This window comes from Panicum virgatum, chromosome 4K, assembly GCF_016808335.1.
Source record: "Panicum virgatum strain AP13 chromosome 4K, P.virgatum_v5, whole genome shotgun sequence".
NCBI lineage: Eukaryota > Viridiplantae > Streptophyta > Magnoliopsida > Poales > Poaceae > Panicum > Panicum virgatum.
Genome location: NC_053139.1, coordinates 46080680 through 46102458, shown reverse-complemented (window position 1 = coordinate 46102458; position 21779 = coordinate 46080680). Strand labels below are relative to the sequence as shown.

The 21779-nt window shown below is 48.5% G+C and overlaps 4 protein-coding genes across 5 annotated transcripts; 2 read left to right on the top strand and 2 right to left on the bottom strand.

Moving 5' to 3' along the window:
• Nucleotides 1-329: 329 nt before the first annotated feature.
• Nucleotides 330-4440, top strand: LOC120704417 (protein HIGH CHLOROPHYLL FLUORESCENCE PHENOTYPE 173, chloroplastic-like). The gene is made up of 13 exons (XM_039988794.1): nucleotides 330-1205; nucleotides 1644-1856; nucleotides 1967-2171; nucleotides 2298-2373; nucleotides 2492-2627; nucleotides 2730-2834; nucleotides 2938-3015; nucleotides 3196-3285; nucleotides 3363-3428; nucleotides 3658-3714; nucleotides 3810-3887; nucleotides 3991-4038; nucleotides 4153-4440. The coding sequence occupies exons 1-13, from the start codon at nucleotides 489-491 to the stop codon at nucleotides 4222-4224; spliced, it is 1941 nt and encodes a 646-aa protein (XP_039844728.1). The 5' UTR covers nucleotides 330-488; the 3' UTR covers nucleotides 4225-4440.
• Nucleotides 4441-5612: 1172 nt separating this feature from the next.
• Nucleotides 5613-9706, top strand: LOC120704415 (delta-aminolevulinic acid dehydratase, chloroplastic-like). 2 transcript variants are annotated; one of them, XM_039988789.1, is made up of 13 exons: nucleotides 5613-5727; nucleotides 5990-6287; nucleotides 6390-6501; nucleotides 6582-6655; nucleotides 6783-6851; nucleotides 6925-7008; nucleotides 7093-7162; nucleotides 7885-7940; nucleotides 8021-8142; nucleotides 8231-8302; nucleotides 8393-8474; nucleotides 8565-8642; nucleotides 9251-9706. In XM_039988789.1, the coding sequence occupies exons 2-13, from the start codon at nucleotides 5997-5999 to the stop codon at nucleotides 9419-9421; spliced, it is 1281 nt and encodes a 426-aa protein (XP_039844723.1). In that variant the 5' UTR covers nucleotides 5613-5727; nucleotides 5990-5996; the 3' UTR covers nucleotides 9422-9706. The 2 variants fall into 2 exon arrangements, with proteins under 2 accessions (XP_039844723.1, XP_039844724.1); XM_039988790.1 differs by having other exon boundaries at nucleotides 5620-5727; nucleotides 5994-6287.
• Nucleotides 9707-10897: 1191 nt separating this feature from the next.
• LOC120704414 (leucine-rich repeat extensin-like protein 7) lies at nucleotides 10898-13469 on the bottom strand. Its single transcript, XM_039988788.1, has one exon. It carries the CDS (start codon nucleotides 13372-13374, stop codon nucleotides 11188-11190), a length of 2187 nt encoding a protein of 728 aa, XP_039844722.1. The 5' UTR covers nucleotides 13375-13469; the 3' UTR covers nucleotides 10898-11187.
• A 4176-nt stretch (nucleotides 13470-17645) lies between these two features.
• On the bottom strand, nucleotides 17646-21735 carry LOC120704412 (zinc finger CCCH domain-containing protein 46-like). The gene is made up of 11 exons (XM_039988786.1): nucleotides 21410-21735; nucleotides 21039-21270; nucleotides 20835-20917; nucleotides 20644-20742; nucleotides 20464-20557; nucleotides 19827-20050; nucleotides 19582-19694; nucleotides 18946-19150; nucleotides 18708-18771; nucleotides 17993-18141; nucleotides 17646-17901 (listed from the first exon to the last, which is right to left on the bottom strand). Exons 1-10 carry the CDS (start codon nucleotides 21451-21453, stop codon nucleotides 18094-18096), a joined length of 1206 nt encoding a protein of 401 aa, XP_039844720.1. The 5' UTR covers nucleotides 21454-21735; the 3' UTR covers nucleotides 17646-17901; nucleotides 17993-18093.
• Nucleotides 21736-21779: the final 44 nt, after the last annotated feature.

The window sequence follows — 21779 nt, the reverse complement described above, 5'->3', positions numbered from 1 at the left end:
GTCTCTGTGGGTCCAAGCAAAGCAAGCAACCACGCCGAATGATCGCCGAACTTGCAAGGCTGGTGGACACGTGAACCCGGCACGACCACGTCGCCGCGCCGCGCCGCCCGCCACCGCGCGGCCACGCCTCCGGCCTCTGCTCCCTTCCTCCCCTACCCCACGCCCTCCCTTCATCCGTTTCAGAAATGGCAAGCAGCGAGTTCCTGACGGCGACACCCCGGCCACCCCTGCGTGTCGTGCCCGCTCACCTCGTCTCCCTGCGCCGGGGGCCCCGCCGGCGAGCTGGCCTGTGCGCCAAGTGTGCCCCCAGCCCGCGCAGCAACCGCAGCCACAACTGGAGCCCCCGCACGGCAGCCACTCAGGCCGCGCCCCCCGGCGTCCGGATTTATCAGCGCCGGCAGCGAGATTCACCCGGAATATTTGCGGCGACCACGCCGGGATCCCGCCAGAGGATTAGCCGTCCGTCCGTCACCAGCAGCGGCACGGGCATGGCGGCCATTGTGGCGGCGCGGGCGTCCGCGCCCGGCGCGGCCGCCGTGAGCACCATCGCGGCGTTCCACAGCCACGCGTCCCCTTCCCGGGCGCTCCCGCGCGCCGTGGCCGCCGCCGCCGCCTCCATCGGTGCCACCAGGCGGTCCCACCACGGCTCCGCGTGCTGCTTCGCCGCCAAGCCCACCACGCCCGTGGCGGCGGAGCTCGTGGACGAGGACTGGTCCGAGCCAGCGACGGCCAGCGCCGCCTCCACGCAGGAGGCCGCGAAGCCGCGCAAGAAACGCCGGTCCCGGAAGGCTAAGAAGTCTGCCACCGCCAAGCTCGAAGAGAAGGACGAGGGGACGGACAAGCCTGCTGCGGTGCCGGCAGAAGACGAGGCGAAGAAGAGGAAGAAGGAGGGCGGCGCCGAGGAGAACGCCCGGGCGCTGGTGGCTGGCCTCGACGACGTGATCGTCAACCCCGTGGGGCTGGGCCGGCGGTCGCGGCAGGTGTTCGACGAGGTGTGGCGCAAATTCTCGCGACTCGGGCAGATTTCCAGCGCCTCGTCCACGGCGCTGGCGGAGGAGGAGCAGGCCGTGCTCATCCGCGGCGGGCCCATGTGCGAGTTCACCGTGCCGGGGGCGCAGGACACCACCGTCCTCGTCGTCGGCGCCACCAGCCGCATCGGACGCATCGTCGTGCGCAAACTCATGCTCCGAGGCTACAATGTCAAGGTCAGCATACGCCCGCCACTCTGCTTCTTGATGATATCTGCTCCTGAAATGGTGTTCGGTGATTTGGCTGAAATGCAACGGCTTTCGATTCTTCTGTTAGATCTCACAACATTGGAGCAGTATGAACATGAACACCCTTGAAACGATCTACAGTACAAAATGAACGATGCACATTTTTTTTTATGAAATGCCAAGATGATTTATATTGCTAGTTGGCTCGTGGGGAACAACCAAATATTACAGAAACCAACCACCTCCCTTAATTTCTTTTTGAAAAGAATCTGAAAATTTTAAAAATGATGGATTTTCTCTCCTCCAACATCTGTTTCTCGTGCAACTGGTGCTGTTGTAGTGTTTTACTTTATTTAAAGACTTCTTATCTGTGTTGTTTTCAATAAATAAGGAAAAATTGAACCTAAGTTTCTCCTACCATGACAGGCTTTAGTAAGAAGAAACGATCCCGAAGTGATAGATATGCTCCCAAGGTCCGTGGACATTGTTGTTGGTGATGTTGGTGATCCTGCAACTGTGAAAGCAGCTGTATCAGGCTGCAGCAAGATAATATATTGTGCAACTGCGCGCTCAACTATTACAGGAGACCTCAATAGAGTTGATAACCAAGGAGTAAGGAATGCCAGCAAGGCTTTCCAGGTATTCCCTCTAACTTAATTTTTCTCATGTCAACATCTATTTGTATTAATGTTACTGTGAACCACCACTCCTAAATGAAGCATGTCATGGAGCTCAGCTTTGTACTGCAGGACTACTACAACGAATTGGCCCAGCTCAGGGCTGGTAAAAGCAGCAAGAGCAAACTACGGATAGCAAAATTCAAGTCAGCAAAGTCCTTGAATGGTTGGGAGGTGCGCCAGGGATCTTACTTCCCTAATACCTTTGCTTCTAGATTTGATGAAGGTATCGATGCAGCATTTGAATTTTCAGAAGACAGGAAGGTCGTTTTCTCAGGTAGCATATTCTTTTTTTGTAAGTTTCAGGATATGATTTTCAGTGGAAAAAAATTACTCTGATTTGCCAGGTTGTTCTGGTTTATTATGCATGTCTTAGGTTTCTTATGGAACTTCTTTATTTCAGGATTTGTTTTCACAAGAGGTGGATACGTTGAGATATCAAAAAGGCTCTCTCTTCCTCTAGGTTCCACCCTAGACAGGTAATAGGAGCTATTATGTTTTGCTTATTCTCTGATGTTGCAAAACTTTATGCGTGAAAATATGCATCAAAATGTATTATGTGAGTACGACATTTCACTTCTGTCGCTCTATGCATAGGTACGATGGCTTGCTTTTTTCAGTGGGAGGAAATGGAAGATCATATGTTGTTATTCTTGAGACTGGTCCTCTGGCAGATACGTCCCAGAGCAAGAAGTATTTTGCTCGGATGACTACAAAAATAGGCTTTTGCAGGGTAAGTACTAGGTAGTGCTCGATATCTTATCTATACGAGAAAGATGAATGCTAGGCAATTAAAACATGCAGAATTTGATCTTTTTGTGTTTGTTTGCTGCAGGTAAGAGTGCCATTTTCATCTTTTCGGCCAGTAAACCCACAAGATCCTCCCCTGGACCCTTTTCTTGTGCATACACTGACCATTAGGTTTGAGCCAAAAAGGCAGGTTAGTGATATGTTGTATTAACTTCCGTTGTCACCATAAGACAGTAAATGCAGCTTTGGCTATGACATCAAAAGGGTGGCTTAGCAACTAATGCTTTCTGCAGAGACCTGGTGATGGATCTCAAAATGCTAGTGACCCCCGAAACTTTGAGCTAAAATTGGAATACATCAAAGCTTTACCTGTAAGTTGCCCCTACACTGATCTACTTTTTTCCTTTCCCCTCCCCTAGTTACTTTGAAAACTTGAAACACAAGTATTCTTCTGTTGAAATTTCTTCAACATTTCCATCTGATCATTTACCAGGAAATGTTACTCCTCTGTCTCATGAACTTATAAGCATAGTCTCCTTGTTTTTGTGCAGACCGGACAAGAAACAGACTTCATATTGGTGTCATGTGCAGGTTCAGGAATTGAACCTAACAGAAGAGAACAAGTTCTGAAAGCCAAGAAGGTTCTACTTTGCATAACCACTTAGACACCTGTATGTCTATCTAATTCAAATATTTAAGGATTTTGATACTCTTATAGGCTGGAGAAGATGCACTGAGGAGGTCAGGCCTTGGATATACAATTGTGCGCCCGGGCCCGCTGCAGGTATCTACTAAAAAACTTACTGATATTTGTGAAGTGAAGTTTCTAGCAATTCAATTTTGGCTCTTGATATTAGCAGTGTGCAGAAATAGACATATGGTTAACCGGTTAACCCAGAAGCAATCTATTTCTTTCTTATGAGCCAATATGGCTGTTAATTTCATTTTGTTACCTGTGTTTCATTTGACCTGGTTGCATGATGACCATGACGATCCTTTTTATATTGTTTCAGGAAGAACCTGGTGGTCAGCGTGCCCTGATCTTTGATCAAGGGAACAGAATCTCTCAGGTGATATACCATGAACTGTTAGTTGCTTGTGTGATGCCATATTATAAGGATCATATGCTAATTTGAACAGTATATCTTTTAACTTCCATATGTAGGGTATTAGCTGTGCTGATGTAGCAGATATTTGTGTCAAAGCATTGCATGATTCCACTGCAAGAAACAAAAGTTTTGATGTAAGATTTCATCTTCTTCTCTCTTTCATGTATGGCGTTGATCTCCAAACTGACAAAAATAAGTAGTTATGCATGACTAACTTATTGCTATGCACTCATTTAGGTATGTTACGAGTACGTTGCTGACCAAGGGAACGAGCTATATGAACTTGTAAGTTTGTAACTGAAATCCAAAATTGATGGATCTTCCTATTCCAGTGAAGGCCATAAATTGGTGCTTCTTGTTCGTTTTCATGTTTTGTAATGCACTGTGAATGTTTTTCAGGTGGCTCATCTGCCAGACAAGGCTAACAACTATCTTACACCTGCATTATCTGTTCTAGAGAAGAACACCTGATTGATGTGCCTCGAGACTCAGATATGTGTGATATATGGGTCATGTAATGTGTATATTTTCTCCTCTTGTAAAGCCATACGTTTTACTTTTGTATACAAGCCGTGTGGAATTCACAAGGTAGGCCGTTTCGGCACTTTTTGTAAAGATCGTCGCACAGATTGACTTCAGGAAACCAATACTATGATTTGTTGCAATTATATAAGTTCTCCTTCCCTACTCTTCTTTTAAAAACGTAACCATACGCATTTTGACAGCAGAAAAGAAAATAGAAGAGAACAACTTTTGGAACACGGAAGCAATGCCCCGTATAAAATGATGATATGATTTCTTTACAAAGTTATTTATATATGTATACTTATCTTTAAAGTCATAAACTTGTAGCCACAAGTTCTGAATGCAAACCTGGCCCACTTCTAAGTGTAGATTGCAATGTCTTGATACATTCACCATGTCATAACTCTACAACCGATGCCCTCACAAAAGGAAAAAAAAAGTTTTTGCTTGGTTAGTCTCTTCCAGCAAATTTGTCATGAGTAGGTGATTTGTTGGTTCTGTCACGGTAGATAGGGCTGGAGTTAAACTGTGTTTACTCCGCTTTCGTATCAGGCCAGCTCCAGCGCTGATTCGAATGGTTCTGACAGCACAAGTCGAGCAAAACCAGCGTTCGGCGCCTGCTATGTTCGCATCATTCATGTGTCTGCTATGTTCGCGTCGTTCATGTGAGACCATCTACGGAAAAAATCGCAAAATCACCAGGCGGCCTCCCTCTCCCGCGAACGGACGGAAATATTTAATTCAAGTCACCAGCTCCACGAGTCGACTCGTCTGCACAGGTTGATTTTTACTTTCACAACTATGGTTCGCATGCCATAGTGGTGACGGTTTAACTGGAACTGCCAACGATTTGTTTTTGGCACACGCTTGAGCTGGCCTCATCTCCTATAAATATAGTCTACAAACAATGTTACCATTGAGTAATCAAGTAAGCCTACCCTAAACGTTACTTTATTTTGAAATGAGTTTATTTAAATTTCGAGACAACATAATTGGAGCAACTTTATTTTGAAATGAGTTTATTTAAATTTCGAGACAACATAATTGGAGCAATTTTGCAAAGTAGGATTTTTCTTAAGAAAAGGGTTTCCATTTTTTGGCGAGTTTGTTGACAGTGGTCTGAACTCGAACCTGAACGGGGAGTAGGTGACAGACAAACAGGGAGAGGATGGCGACAAAGAAACGCAAGCCTCTAGGCTGTCCACAATGGCAAGAGCATGAGCAAATTTGCTCTTGCCTCGTTTCCCACGCCTTCTCTGTCTACAGTGCCAAACAGTGCATCTACAGTGTCAAATAGTAGATTTACTCCTCCATTTCCTCATATCGCTGTGGACGGTCTAAGGCGGGCATCGCCATCGGCAAACCGAGGCCACAGGATCAGCAGCCTTCTCCGAAATCCCTCTCGTGCTGCTGCGTCTCCTCCCCCTCATCTTCTTCTCCAGCGTCCAGGTAAGCCTGCTGCCATCTCTTCCTCCGCATCTTCTTCTTCTCCAAGATTTGGAAGTCTTGACTGCACAGCATCAATCCCCTGATTCGGTTTCCTCTGAGAATTACCACTTCCAATCCCAACCTCTCAGTTCAATCCAACTGCTCCACCTACTGTTCTCATCAAGATCCCAAATTTTAGTCGAATTATGCAGCATTTGAAGATAAGATAGTTCCCAATTGCTGACCATGTCCGGAATCCATCTTATTGGCGTTGACGTTGCAGTTAGGCCATGGCGTCCACCGTCTCCTTCTCCCCTACCAACGTGCAGATGCTCCAGGGTAGGAGCGGCCGCGGTCACTCAGCTTTCGGGAGCTGCTTCGCTGTTCCAAGAGCCGGGCCAAGGCTGCGTTCCACGGCCGTCAGGGTCAGCAGCGAGCAGGAGGCGGCGGCGGCCGTCAGGGCGCCGTCAGGGAGGACCATCGAGGAGTGCGAGGCCGACGCTGTCGCTGGGAAATTCCCTGCTCCCCCGCCCTTGGTTAGACCAAAGGCTCCTGAAGGAACACCGGAGATCAGGCCCCTTGTATGCACTCACTGGATACCGGTGTCAATTATGCATTTATATGCTCTTTAGTGTAATTGCAAAATTCTGAATTGTAGAATTCCTTTCCCACGAATTTCTCAGGACATGACAAAGCGCCCACGTCGCAACCGGAAATCTCCTGCTCTTAGGGCTGCATTCCAGGAGACGAGCATCTCACCTGCCAATTTTGTGCTCCCATTGTTTATCCATGAAGGTTGGTGGTGGAATGCACTGACATGAGTGTTGGGCATGAGATATTTTGATATATGTAGTTTGCTCGGTGATGATCTGCAGGAGAAGATGATGCTCCTATAGGAGCTATGCCAGGATGCTATAGGCTTGGGTGGAGACATGGGCTTCTTGATGAGGTATTGGGAGTCTTAGTGTTTATTTCAGATCATGAGTGTATATTGTGGTGTTATTTTAGATTGGAGACAGAGAAATATATTTTCTTTGATCCTTAGTATTAACTGTTCAAACTGATGTTATATGCAGGTTTACAAGGCACGTGATGTTGGTGTTAACAGTTTCGTGCTATTTCCAAAAGTTCCTGATGCATTGAAGGTCTGTTAACAAATATAACAAATCTTTTTTTTTGTTTTGTCTTTGTGTGGCTCACACTCTTCTTTTCTTCTAGACTCCAACAGGAGATGAAGCATACAATGATAATGGACTTGTTCCACGTACAATCCGCTTGCTTAAAGACAAATTCCCTGATATTGTAAGTTTTGTGCCCCTCATTCAATGTCCAAAGTTTGCATCATTGTTCTTAGTATCCTTCCTCTAAATAATTTGACTGATTTAGGTTATCTACACTGATGTTGCATTGGATCCTTATTCGTCTGATGGCCATGATGGTATTGTGAGGGAAGATGGTATGAAAGATGGTCATCCTTTTTTTGTCATGCACACATCAGAGAATGAAAAGCGATATATGATATGTGACCATTTTCATCCATTCGCTGCATATCGATCTTGCTATTCAAAAAAAAAAACTGTAGGCCAAAGTAGTTTCACAGATTTGGACTGAAAACTCAGATGATTACAACTGTTCACCTTTTCCTAAAGATGATGTAAACAAATAATTACCATTTCTTCATAAATTGTCCACAGTAAGCATTATGTCAGAGTTTCTTTCTGGGAGGCCTAAACAATACAGTGTTTGTAATGTTGGTTGACTAGAAGTTAGTTTGAACCAATGTTCTTACGGCGTTAAGGCGAGTTGTGGCGAGTCACCACCGCCTAGCCGCCTAGGCGGGCTAAGGCGACGCCTAGGCGGGCCAAAATAGGGGAGCGCCTTGTCGCCTAGGCGACGCCATAAGAACATTGGTTTGAACCATGTTTTATGCTTTTTGTTTGCCTAGCTAAACTGCTCACCACTGCTCTTATTATTCAATCAGTGACTTCAATGTTTCCCTTTCATGGAGTAACGTCTAAGAAACACATTAGTCGAGATGTCGATTTGGCTTTTACATTATGTTGGACAATGATGCTTGAGTTTTTATTTTTAATTAAGCACTTTTAATAAGTAATCTGTTTTTTTTATCTGGAGTAATTATGAATGATGAATCATTCGCTTGTTTCTGTCTTGCATCAGGAGTAATTATGAATGATGAAACAGTTTATCAGTTGTGCAAGCAAGCTGTTTCACAGGTCAAACTCTCTCTTGATATTCTGATAATGTCATAACTGCATTATTTTTTTTCTCAAATATTGCTTCCCTATATAAATAGGCTCGTGCTGGTGCTGATGTTGTCAGCCCTAGTGACATGATGGATGGCCGTGTTGGAGCACTTCGTGCTGCTCTTGATGCTGAGGGTTTCCATGATGTCTCCATTATGTCCTACACGGCGAAGTATGTATCTATGCTGTTCATATCGCCATATCAATTCTGTGCCCCCCATATTGCCATCCTGCTACATCTGTAATGTCTGTTTTTGCAGGTATGCCAGTTCATTTTATGGCCCATTCAGAGAAGCTTTAGATTCAAATCCAAGATTTGGAGATAAGAAAACGTATGAAATTGACACCAAAGATGCTATTTCCATCTAACTAACAATCTATTGGCTTGATATCTAAATGCCTGCTTTCTCTTCATCCTGAAGTTATCAGATGAACCCAGCCAACTACAGAGAAGCCCTAATAGAAACTGCAGCAGATGAGGCGGAAGGAGCTGACATTCTTCTAGTAATGATCCTGCTCTATATAAGAACAGTGGCTTGTTATGAAGATGGAATGTTTATGTTTTGGTGTAAAACCATGGTCCTCATTTGACAGGTGAAACCAGGATTACCATACTTGGATATCATCCGACTTCTTCGGGATAATTCAGCACTGCCGATTGCTGCTTACCAGGTTAGTTCATTGTGTAACCAAGTCTACTGTGCAATTTTCCCTTGTATTTCAACAAAAAGTTCACGTTCCATGTTTGGTGTCGACGTGCGGTGCCAATGCCATTGGTTTATTCAATTGCCTGTTGCATCGGCGCTCTACTACATATAAGAATGCAGTGTTTCCATTTGCTGGACACCTTAGTGGTAACCTTTTTTTTATAAAAAAAAACTCTTACCGGTTAATCCTATCTTCATTTGCGAAGAAGCTTTCTTTCTTGTCCAGATCACATTGTTCATAAATTATTCAATGCTTATTTTTAGCACCATCAGTAGCTTAAAAAATACTTTAAGCACAGTCAGTTTTATTTTGAGCATGGCCACATATGATCATTGCGGCTTGCTATGTTGCGCCCCTGCCTATGCCTGATCCTTATGTTGTTTCATCTCCCATGGATTTGTTCAGTTCTGCGCTTGCATATCTATGTCCTACATGAAAAATACATTCTTCGGCATCAATAGAGCGTATATTTAACCCATCTGAAATGTTTTTTTTTAGAACAACCCATCTGAAATGTTTTGCTGGCACCAACGTATGTTTGAGCCTACTAATCCCCTGGCCCTTGTGTTCAGGTTTCGGGCGAGTACTCGATGATCAAAGCCGGCGGGGCGCTGGGCATGATCGACGAGCAGAAGGTGATGATGGAGTCGCTCATGTGCCTGCGGCGCGCCGGCGCTGACGTCATCCTGACCTACTTCGCCCGTCAGGCCGCGGGCGTCCTGTGCGGCATGGGATCCAAGTAGGTCAACCCTGGAGAAAGGCCGCGGAGCGTCACGCGACCATCCTGTACCCCTCCAATTGGTTGCTAGTATTAGTCGAACTTGCAAATATCGTGCTGAGGATGTTTTGAACTTGGATTACCTGAGGCCTCGAACAAGTAGTGTACACGCGTGAATGATTTGTGTCAGAAATAGTCGTGCAAACACTGTCAAGTTCCTCCCTCTCTTTTTTCTTTTAAAAAAAATCAGAGTTGCATTTTGGTACTAATACAGAATAACAGAACAACAGAACTGAGCATCTGCGCAATACTCCATTGGGCTAAATGGTGCTTGTTTTCCGTTTTGAAATGGTGTGTGTGGATCAGGCACAGATGAGCACTGTTCCCCATCTGGTTGATTACATTGCCTGAACAAAGAACGAGCGCACATTCATGGCGTCTCGCATGACCCCCATCATCAGCTCCGAGGGGCTGGCTCATCGGCATCGCCCTCGATTGCCGCAAGAGGAAACGGTGGCCGAGCGATCCAGCGCGGGCGCAGGCCCCGACGGCAGATCGATCGATCGATCGCATATGGATGTGTCAGCCGCAGCAGCAGCACAGTAACAGCAGGCACTGGTCGATCGGATCTCGAGTCGCCCTGCACCGGCAACGAAGCAGACCAACCCATACGCCCGCCAGCTGCTTGCTTGCCGTTGCCGTTGCCGCCGCGGCAAGCCCAAGCGGAAGAGCACCACCACCTCCAGGCTACAGCTGGGCTGCTCCTCCGAGCCTGAGAGCTAGAGAGACGGAGATGGAGCCGGCGAGGCGAGGAACAGGGTCACGTGAAACGCGCACGGACACCGAAGGGTAAAATCGGAGAGGGGGGCTCTAGCTCCCAAGACAGTGCCACTTGCGCTAGTTAATTCGATCGATGCGCTGCACTTGCCCAACCCAACTGTTCCTGTTCCAGCGGCTGCAACTGCTGGTGGTGGAGTACGAGTAGAGTAGTTTACGGCTTCCCATGGCGCCAGCGCCAGCCATCGTCGCCCTCCCTTCCCCCATCGGCATCGATGCAGTAAATGGTCGAGAAGGAAGAAGCGTCCTGAACCGTCCATGGGGAGGGCCATCGTCGCCCTCCCACCCCGTTGCCACGCCTGGAGCTCGCCGGCCGGCCTCGCATGTGACCTTGTCGGGGGGCGGTGGGCAAGGGGCGCCACTGGACTCTGCTGGTCTGTAGCCACTGGTGACTGGTGTGGAGTCCACCGTACTTCCTCCTCTTCGTCCCGGCACCACGCGTGGCCCATGGACGCTCGGAGCTTTTTCGCTTCGCTTTTCATTCACATGTTTCCAATTGATCGGAGCAGGCTGTTTGCCGCGTCTCAAAATCAATCAAATGGCCACCAACTAATCTGCTCATCTCTGCTCTGAGTTGCCTCGCCCTCACAAACCCAAGAGCAACCAACGACGTTTGCAGTGGACAGGCAGAGCACAAATGCACAAGGAAGAAGCATGACGATCATGGAGTGAGGAAGCTACTGTAGTAGTAAAGAACTAGTAGAGAAAGAACAAAGAATCCGCAGAGCCTCTGAATCCAATCTGATCGAACAAACCTCAAAGGAGAGAAACTTAAAGCTACAGTGAAAAAGAGGAGCAGGAGGAAGAAGGAAGAAATGGGGGAAGAGGATCAGCTACAGTGCAAGATGTGCTGATGACGACGCTCTGTTGTTCCCCTCCCTGGCGGATGCGCCCAACGCCCGGGCGCGGAGGAGGCGACCGGCCGGTCGGCTCGGCTCGGCTCGGCTGCTACAGCTAGTTGCTGTTCTTGTACGGCGTCGTTGGCGGCGGCGGGGACGCGTAGGACACGCCATGGACGTTGAGCGGCGGGAGAGGCGGCGGCGGCGAGGTGTAGGCCACGCCGTGGACGGGCGGGAACGGCAGCTTCCCGGGGTCGGATGGCGGCGGCGGCGGCGAGGAGTATGCTACGCCGTGGACAGGCGGGAATGGGAGGCCTCCGCCGCCGCCAGGCGTGGATGGAGGGGAGTGCTGGTTCCCGTGGTCGCCTCCGCCGCCCTGGGGTGGCGGCGACCGCAATCCTGGAGAAGACGGTGTTCCTGGGGACGGAGGGTGGTAGCCTGGTGCCGACGGCGACCCCGGTGCGCTGGGGGTCGTCGGCGGGAACGTCGATCCTGGCGTGCCGGGAGTCGTTGGGGTGGACGGCGATCCTGGTGCGCCGGGGGTCGTCGGTGGAAATGTTGATCCTGGTGATCCGGGAGTCGTCGGGGTGGACGGCGGCGATCCTGGTGTGCCTGGAGTTGCCGGCGGGTGTGTTGATCCTGGTGCGCCGGGAGTTGTCGGCGTGGATGGCGATCCTGGTGCGCCGGGGGTCGACCCTGGCGTGCCTGGAACCGACGGCGAATGCGGCGGCCAGACGCCACCGGGGTGCTCAGTGGGAGGTGCTCCCGCGGGTTGACCGGACGGCGACCACGCGGACGACGGCGGCTGGTAGCCGGAGGACGGAGGCGAGCCACCACCATGGGATGGCCCAGATGAAGGCGGCATTGACGGGTTGGGGCCGCCGCCGCCGCCGTTGGGCGGCGTGGTCGAAGAGCCTCCTGGTGGAGATGGGTACGCCGGCGTCGTGGAGCCCCCCGGCGGGGTCGTGGTGGAGCTCCCTGGCGGCGATGGATATGACGGCGTGGTGGAGCCCCCAGGCGGGGACGTGGACCTACCTGGCGGCGTCGTGGAGCTCCCTGGCGGCGACGGATATGCCGGCGTGTTGGAGCCTGGCGGCGGCAATGGCTGACTGCCAGAGCCCGACCCAGGCGGAGAAGGCGGCCCGCTGCCACCTCCTTGTTGCGCGCCGCCAGCAGGGGGGCCGGACGCCGGCGGTGGTGCCTGGCATTGCGCCGTGCTGCAGTCGAACGGGACGCCCGCGGCGGCGCACTGCGCCGGCGGGCGCTGCGCGGGGGCGCCGGGGATGCAGTTCCACCTCCCGTCGGCCGTGGCGGCGGCGCAGGCGGGGCGCGAGCTGAAGAAGTTGTCCTCGTAGGTGAAGTTCCTGAGGGTCCTCTGCAGGCCGCAGACGGCCGCCGGGACGGGCCCCCTGAGGAGGTTGCCCGCGACGTTGAGCTGCTGGACGGCCGACATCCCGGAGACGGTCCCCGGGAGCTGGCCCTGGAGGTGGTTGCCGCTGACGTCGAAGACGGTGAGCTGGCTGAGCATCCCCACCTGCGGCGGGATGCAGCCGGAGAGCTCATCGTCGATGAGCACGATCTCGTTGAGCGTGGCGGCCATCCTCCCGATGGACGGCGGGATGCATCCGCCGAGCCTGTTGTGCGCGAGCACGACGACGGAGGCCGGCGAGTTGCCGAGGTTGGGCGGGATGGGGCGCGTGAGGCGGTTGTTGTTGAGGATGATGGCGTCGAGCGGGCGGTCGAAGAGCGCCGGCGGGATGGGGCCCTCGAAGTCGTTGAAGCGGAGGTCGAGGTACCTGAGCGCCGGCAGGGCGAGGAGCACCCGCGGGAAGGGCCCGACGAAGCGGTTGTTGCTGAGGTCGAGCTCGTGGAGGAGGCGGAGGTGGAGGAAGGCGTCCGGGAGGACGCCGCAGAAGCGGTTGGAGTTGAGGTGGAGCAGCGCGAGGTCGGGGAGGCCCCGGGGGAGGTCGTCGGGGAGGTAGCCCGCGATGTCGGCGTGGTTGAGGTCGATGCCGGCGACGGCGAGCCCGCCGCCGGCCGGGTGCGGCGCGCAGAAGACGCCGTTGTAGGCGCAGACGTTGGGGCCCACCCAGTTGGCGGTGAAGTTGAAGGGGTCGGAGAAGATGGCCGTGCGCTTCCACGACTGCAGCGCCGCGTACGCCGCCTGCAGCCGCGGGGTGGCCGGCAGCTGCGACGCCGCCGGGGGCGCGAGCGCGGCGAGGAGGAGGAGCGGGAGGAGGAGGAGAGGAGGCAGCAGCCGGAGGCCCCGCCCACCCCCGAGGTCGAGAGGAGCAGCGGTCATCGCGGCACCCGGCGGCGGCGCGGGGTGGGGTGCGTGAGGTTTTAGGTGGGGACGAGGGGAGAAGAGAGTGGTGGAGTGGGTGGGGGGGGGGGATTGGGGGAGTGAAGTGAAGGAGGCCGGCGGGTGGCAGCTCGCGGTGTCAGGGGAATCACATGGCGCGGCGAGTGTTAACGCGGAGGCGTGGGCCGCGGCACGGCGGGGCGGTGCCGGACGGGAGGGCCGCGTGGCGTGGCGTGGCGTCTGCGCTGCCGTTTCGTCCGTGTGCGAGCGCGCTAGCGGTTGCAGCCTGGGACGAGACGAACAGATCGGCGCGCGGCACGGGCGGGCTCGTGTGCTTTTGGGTGGTGGCGGCGGTGAGGTCGCCGGTCGTCGTAGCACGGTAGCAGGACGTTTTCTGTTTGGAGTGGGGTGGTTTCCTGCGTTAGGTGAGCTTCGCTGAGAGTTTTATGGACACTTATATTTAGACTAGAAACTAGATAACTATGCCAGATGAGTTTTATAGTGATAAAACTCTCCTCACATTTTATAAAATTTCATCATTTCTTTCCTTACCACGTCAGCAAAATTAATAATATTTAATGTCGTAAAACTCTCTATAAAACTCCCACTAATACTGGCCTCACAATACGTACTTGCGCTACGCCCTACGGAAATACTACTATGAAATACTCGCAGCTCGCAATGGTCGAGCAACAGCATCTCAACTCGCGGATTCCATTCTGGCCATCGCTCGCTACTTCTCCTTCCAACAAACGATCCGACAGCCGCTGCGACCCCACAGGCGCGGGCCGGCATCCGGCGCGAGAGCGCGTTCTCCTTCCCTTTCCCACTGTTCCGTTTTTGTCTGGCCCAGTTCGCATGTGGTTTATTTTTTTGGCCTAGTTTGTTGCTACCGGCGTGGCCCGTTATGTGTGTCATTAGTTCATTTTTTACAGCCCAGATTTTTGGGATATTAGAAATTGAAAATATGTGGGGTCCACAAATATCAAACTCTCCAAACCACAGACAGGGACGGCGGTGGATTTTTGAAATCTGTGCCTTCTTTTTCCTCTCCCTCATCTGGTCTTTTCGTTTCCCCTCTCATCTCATCTGGCCTTTTCGTCTCCCTCTCTCCTTTCACGAGTTAGGGTGTTCTGGAATTTTTTTAGGTTCGACTCCATGACTATATACTTTTGTATAATGAGTTTTTACTATATATTAAGGATGACCTACTATACTGATTAGGGTCAGTCACGTAATACTGGCATTTTCATCCTAACTGGTTAGGGTCAGTCACGTCATACCGTCACACTCGGCCCAACGAGTTAGGGTGCTCTGGATTTTTAAGGGTTCTACTCCATGACCATATACTTTTGTATAATGGGTTTTAACTATATACTAATAGTGACATGCTATACTGATTAGGGTCAGTCACGTAGTACTGCCATTCTCGTCCTAACTGGTTAGGGTCAGTCACGTAATACTGTCATTTTCGTCCTAACTGGTTAGGGTCAGTCACGTCATACTGTCATACTCGGCCCAACGAGTTAGAGTGCTCTGGATTTTTAAGGGTTCTACTCCATGACCATATACTTTTTGTATAATGGGTTTTAAGTATATACTAATAGTGACATGCTATACTGATTAGGGTCAGTCACGTAGTACTGCCATTCTCGTCCTAACTGGTTAGGGTCAGTCACGTAATACTGTCATTCTCGTCCTAACTGATTAGGGTCAGTTACGCCATACTGTCATACTCGACCCAACGAGTTAGGGTACTCTGGATTTTTAAGGGTTCTACTCCATGACCCATATACTTTTGTATAATGGGTTTTTTCAATATACTAAGGATGACCTGCCATACTGATTAGGGTCAGTCACGTAATACTGGCATTCTCGTCCTAACTAGTTAGGGTCAGTCAAGTCATACGACGGCCCAACGAGTTAGGACCTGTGTGGGGAGTGGTTGGTGCAGATACACTTGGATCTTTTCTCCCATTAACTATTTTAGGAATGTGATGGATCTATTTTTTTTCCCAAAACGCAAATTATATGCTATTTTGTTACACCAAAAAATGCAAAATTTATTATTTATTCATACAAATTATAACGACTAATTTTTTTGAAAATAAATATATCTCATTTAAAGATTTACACCTAAGTTCATAAAAATTGGTCACATAACTTATACATATAGCACAAATCCACTAACGTTTTACCATCATATATATAAACAAGTTATTTACCTAAGTTGTTTGCCTTATTTTTTTGCAAAGTTTTCTTATTCAAACTTTTTTACTGTAAAAACTTGCGTACCTAATTTTTGCTTTTTACAAAATAGTTATACACATAAGTTTTGTAATTACTTTGTAAAAACTTGCGTACCTAATTTTCTCTACGCACTTATATATGATAATGCTATGTTAGCCAGCAAGTTGTTTCAATATCATCAGTGTTATCGTTTTATATATTAAACTTATGCAAAAAGGATGTAATAACTTATCCAGAAAGAAAAATTTTGTATATAACTTTTATTCGAACATATTTAGATATATAACTTTATGCTAGATACGCAGAACAGTGAACGATTGATATAAAAAATTGTATGCACAACTTTTTTCTTATAACCCACATTAACTTTTGCTAGTGCATAAAAAAAATAGAAATTTATGTATATAACTTTTTTTTCGAACATATTTAGATATATAACTTATGCTAGATACGCAGAACAGCGAACGATTAATATAAAAATTTGTATACATAACTTTTTGTTATAACCCATATTTTACTTTTTGCAGTGCATCCATGAAAAAAATAGAAACTCATGTATATAACTTTTTGTTCGAACATATTTAGATATATAACTTATGCTACATACGTAGAACAATGAATGATTTATATAAAAATTTGTCTACCCAACTTTTTCGTATAACCTATATATGTAACTTTCTACTGCATCTTGGAAAAATGGAAAATAACGTTTTTACTAAAATTATTGTTTTTCTTATTTTTCTAAAAATAATTTTTCGGTTTGAATCTAACTTTTATTTCACTTCCCCCCACCCGAAATACTACTCCCTCTTTCCCACGTTCCCGAAAAAAAATTATGCGACCTGAAAGATAATTATGCTCACGGCCCAACAAGGAGAAGGACTCGCGCAGTGAAAGGAGAAGGAAAATGGCGTGGGCGCTTGCGGCTAGTCCGAAAAGGGAAAGGGAATTGAGTGGATGCCCAAAATAGAATATGTTAGGTTGTCCGATCGTGTGCTAGCTTTCCTGCTGGCGCGCGTGCGCGAATTAGCATTGCCCTCTCAACTCGTAGGTTCATCCGGTCGGCAACGCAGGTGATGGTGCCACGCTGTACGAGCTGTCCGGAGTGGAGCTTCATCGCCAGTCACAAGTTCCCAGAACCGACGTCCGCTCCAACTCCTCTGATAATCATCAGGGACACTAATTTATGTCGCAGGCTTTGTAATCTGCACCGCGCCCGCGTGGGCTCGTGAATCTCAATGCAGCCAGGCACGACGCGCGCCTGATCTGGACTCCAAGGAGCAGGAGGGCTCGTCCAAAACACTTTCGAATTTTGGATGGAAGCTTCTCCGCTCGACCTCCCACCACCACTTACCGTTACCGCTCTGGCGGACGGTCAACGGCTGCCGACACTACAGCGCCGGCAGCTCGCCTGTAACAGTGACGTGTCACGCGTAAATGTGTTTTCCCCCCTCCTTTTTGGCGAGAGCAAGAGAGGCAGTGACTGACTGTAGTAGAGCACTAGAGCCTGTTGGGAGGGCCAACGCCGCTTGTGTGCTGTGTGCTGTGTGCTGCGAATCTTCTTCCAGCCAGCCCCTGCATTTTCGGTGCATTCAATGGGTGCTGCCAATACGACCGGATAAAGCAATTAACCTTCTGCCATGGCCTGGGCCCAACTTCTGGCCACAGTTTGGCGTACGTATCTGCTAGCTACTTTCAGAGAGACGCATGTGCCATAGGTGCATGGGCGTGGAGGTGAAACGCGGCTGTGAAGGCAGTGGATCAGTGATCCTTTTCTTCTCTCTTCTTTTAGAGAGCACGTAAGCAGTGATCGATCACGGTCGTAGACCAACTACAGTACAAGTGTACTACACATGCAGAGGCCAGTCGAGATAGACAGCGGACCTCAAGACCTGTGTCTAGATAAAGGCCCAGCCCAAATGCACGTGGAATGGCCGACTTACCCCAGAAGTGACGGCCCGGTTTCTTGATAAAGGCCCAGCCCAAATGCACGTGGAATGGCCGAGGCGCCATCCAGGATATTCAGAAGGCACTGCAGGTCACACTACCCCCGGAACTGATGAACGGAGCAATCAGAACTAGTTTCATCAGTTCGAAAACACAAAACGGCTCAGCCCCTAGGTGTCTAGATAAGACTTCACAGAGCACATGACCATGGGAATGAAACACTGTAATAGAGAGTATATGATGCCAGACACAGCAAAGGCTTTACGCTGCCTATCAGCCCTTAATGTACATCTGTCCTCCTCCAGTTTGCTGTAGAATTCCGATCCGAAGCTGCAACATAGTAGAATCATGGAGTGACCATGATGAGGAAAATTAAGAGTTTGTTTTTCAGATGAAACAGAGCAAACCAGAGAGCATTTACCTTGGATGAGAAAAAAAACGATGGATGGCATCTCGACAGCATATAAGCGGTCAATGAAGCTGACTTGATAGCTGCTCCGCAACACAGAATACCTTGAATTCCTAAAACACATGACTGATGTGCCTCTGTGGCGGTTCGCCCAACGGAATCTGAAAACCAGCTTATGTGAATCAAAAGCAGAAATATTTGTGACTAGTGACTACTAAATATAATTGCATATGCAATAAAAATGTAGCACAAGATAGATAACCAGGTTCCCATCAATAGTCAATGAGTAGGACTAATTATGGGTGGCATTTGAGTAAACAGAAACATGGGTTAATTACCTAATTGTTACTGACATGAATTTATGTCCTAATAACATAAGTCTCACAACAGTTCAACTTAGAAAAACAGCCAAAGAACCAAACATGAGAAATGTACATTGTACTGTTCCCAACAAGGAAAGAAACTAGATGTAACAAGTTATGAAGATACAATCAAGACGTACTGGAGAAGCAAAATCTTGCTATCAGCCTGATTCAAATGCTAGAGATAATTGCACATCAGACACAAATGCACATCGCATGCAATAGCATGTGAATGATTGTCAACTAAATGGGTGGTCATTTGTAAAACACATGATTGTGCTATATCAGGAGTAGTAATGTCTGCAGGCAAACAATGTCTTGTAAACAAAGCAATCAAGATGGCCCATGAGGAAAGTATTTCGCACCTCTCCAATTGACCATTTTTCCTTCAACCAGATACTATCATCCTGATTTTCATTTTTATTCTCCCTGTTGGATGAGAAAATAGAGATAAGCAACAATAAATTCACAATGTTGCTTGTTGCACATAATAATTTCAAAGATCACTAACAAATATCAACAAAAGCAAACATGTATAGAATAATTTTTCTGAACATTCAAATCTGATTAGTTATATTATGTACATCTTATTGAAGAACTTACTCAACAGGAGCTTGGTTTATGGCACTTGTAGGAGCTATGATCCCACTAAGTAAATCTTGTGACTGCCTATCAATGTCTCTGTGATGGTTAGAGGAAGCAGACTGTGGGTAGCGTGCAGGAGGCTTTGGGAAATTGCCAACACTGGACATGCTTGAGCCTTGCAAACTACCAGATGGCAGTTGTGATGTCTGACTTCCAAATGAACCTGTAAAATCCTATATAGTTCAAATTGCAACCAAAATAATAGGCAGAATCTATTTCATAAATTAAGAAATGAAAGAAACAAAAAAGGATATGCAGAAATATTCAACAGTGAGTGGCTAGTAGGATTTTATGGGATTTTTTATGAGATTTACGAGATTCTGAGCCTATACTAGTGTCCAGAGTCCAAGATAGCTCCTGTTGAGTCCAATTATAACCCTAAACCAGCCTAAATTACAGGTCTGGGCCTCTGGGTTTCTGATCATCCCCAAACATAGACATGTACATTAGCAATTTACAAGATGGTTAAGTTCTTTATCACTGTATGCCAAAAAATTAACAGAGTCAAGAATCAGAATAGTTAAAGACCATCTATACATCAATATTCAATAGACATAATCATAGAAACTGTTGCTCACATAAAGAAAATGATACCTGAAACTCCAAATTTCATATCAGAACGGCCAAAAGTAGGTGCAGCAAATGCTGGATGGCTTGCCTGGCTAGACTGACCAAAGAGACTATTGGTTGGGACTCCTGGTGCAGTTCTGCATGAGATAACTCCTCGAAATTAATATACACGAGCACACAAAAAAAATAGACTGATCATATGCACAATAATGCCAGTAGATCGTTTTGAGTGCTTATCCTCTACTCTAAGATGATCATGCAAATATTACCTGGGCCCAGGTCCAAAGTTATTTGCTGATCCAACTTGACTGAAACTACTAAACACTGGTGGTCCATTAGTTTGAGGAACCCCAAAAGACGAGTTATTCTTCACTTCAGGGAAAGAAGCCACAGTTGGAAAGCTTGGAGTTTGTGATACTGATACACGTGGATTGTTCAGGAAATTAGTAAACTCCATCAACTTTGCATTTTGCAGATTCCTCTCACCCTCGATCTGAAGCAACAAAACCAATGAATGAGAGTCTATTGTTGTAAATCCAGAAAACAATCAGATTTATGGTGATCAAAACATATAAGTGAAGCTAAAGTAAATGGCATCGCGTTGCTAAAAATGCCCAAGACCCCAGATTGCAGTTTTCTGATGAGTACAGGTCATGTTGCCCACACAGGTAGTTTTTACATGCCTCTGACATTAGAGAATCAGTACAGATGGTTTCAAACAATTCTGATAGATAGATATATTTTTCCATGCCACTTTTGATATATCAGTATAATGAAGTTGAACTGCAGAAGATGAGCTCACTAGTAATGTTTTATCACATACTTCAAGTGCAAGATACATACTTCAAAGTGCAAAATTCCAATCACGAAATTCTAGTAACAAGTTGAGAGTGGCAGTAAGCTTACTATTGACTGCAGAGGATGCCCTTGTCGGCTTTCCTCATATGCTTTAGCTCTCAGCTCCTCGAAGCTGATATCCCCCTTGATGTCACAAGGGCCACTAAATGCAAAAAATACAAAAGGTTGAGTACAAAAACATTGGGGGAAGGCATATGGCACTGGTTGAAGCACAATGAGTATATTTACCTTCTGAGGTGAGCATAACATGTAAGCTTCCAGAGTGGAGTTTCATTCTTAAAATCCTCAGCAATCTGTTGTCTGCAGGACTCAGGATCTGTACAGGATCTGGCAAACAACTTGCAAAGTTAGTTACTCAAACATAACAACAATAAATCAAGTAGGATCAAAAGTACATCAATTTAGCATCGCAGACTCACGTGTGGGCTGCTGCTGGTGCCTGCGCCGCTTCCGGTTGCTTCGTTGGAGCTGAAGGGTCCCTTACCCACTTATTTTGAAATGGCTGATTTGACAAAATCCATCAGTCACACACACAAAAAGACCCATTACACATGCTGAATCCTACAACTGAGGACCAATAACAGAAACAGGTTCCATTCCCTTTCCCTGTTAGAAACACAAACCTTAGCCGGGCCAGGAGCGTTTCGGGACTGCCCACTTTGCACCCCGAATCCGAAAGGGTTGGGCTTCTGCTGTTGCTGCTGCTGCTGCTGCTGAAACTGCGAACCGAACGACTGCTGCTGCTGCGGCCTGCTCGCCGAGCCGAACCCAAACGGGTTGGGCTTCGCCTGCTGCTGCTGTTGCTGCTGCTGAGAGGACGCGTGCACGAATCTGCACTGCGCTCCGTATTTGCAGCTGCACCACCCAGAACGAGCGTTACAATCACAAGTTGATCCCCATTCGAGCTACGGGAATTCAGAGGGAACATTGCAATCGAGCTAAGCAACCAGCGGGAACCAATCACATGCCAGCCGGGGCAACGGAGACACCGTACCTGCCGCGCTGGAAGTTCCTGCAGAGCTCCTGCCGCCGGTTCATCGCCGGGAACGGAGGGGGGGGGTACCGATCCGCGAGCAGCGCGGCGCTGGAGCTCGGCTCTAGGGTTTCGTCCCCGCTCGCCGCCGCGTTCGCCTGCAAGCCCCTGCTCCTTCCCGCCACCGCCAAGGAATTTGCGTGGATGCGACGCACGGACCTGGCCTGGCGAAATTTGAACGGCACTAGGGACCTCCCAAGCCTGCCTTCCTCGGCGGCGGGGCACGCGGGCGGACGGAGCCCGACTGGGGGAGAAGCCGCGGCCGGAGTCCAAGCAGACCGGCACGACGAGGGTGAGCAGCGGGCCGAAGCAATAGTGATCGGACCTGGGC

Bases quoted from the DNA above. Each gene is read 5' to 3' on its own strand.
- LOC120704417 (XM_039988794.1), top strand. From the start codon at position 489: ATGGCGGCCATTGTGGCGGCGCGGGCGTCCGCGCCCGGCGCGGCCGCC. The intron at 3,715-3,809 runs GTGATATACCAT...TTCCATATGTAG, and splicing joins AAGGGAACAGAATCTCTCAG to GGTATTAGCTGTGCTGATGT. The intron at 4,039-4,152 runs GTAAGTTTGTAA...AATGTTTTTCAG, and splicing joins GGAACGAGCTATATGAACTT to GTGGCTCATCTGCCAGACAA.
- LOC120704415 (XM_039988789.1), top strand. From the start codon at position 5,997: ATGGCGTCCACCGTCTCCTTCTCCCCTACCAACGTGCAGATGCTCCAG. The intron at 8,303-8,392 runs GTATGAAATTGA...TTCATCCTGAAG, and splicing joins AGATTTGGAGATAAGAAAAC to TTATCAGATGAACCCAGCCA. The intron at 8,475-8,564 runs GTAATGATCCTG...CTCATTTGACAG, and splicing joins AAGGAGCTGACATTCTTCTA to GTGAAACCAGGATTACCATA.
- LOC120704414 (XM_039988788.1), bottom strand. From the start codon at position 13,374: ATGACCGCTGCTCCTCTCGACCTCGGGGGTGGGCGGGGCCTCCGGCTG.
- LOC120704412 (XM_039988786.1), bottom strand. From the start codon at position 21,453: ATGAACCGGCGGCAGGAGCTCTGCAGGAACTTCCAGCGCGGCAG. The intron at 19,695-19,826 runs GTAATATTTGCA...TATCTCATGCAG, and splicing joins AACTTTGGACCTGGGCCCAG to AACTGCACCAGGAGTCCCAA. The intron at 18,772-18,945 runs GTAAGTTCTTCA...CTCATCCAACAG, and splicing joins ATAAACCAAGCTCCTGTTGA to GGAGAATAAAAATGAAAATC.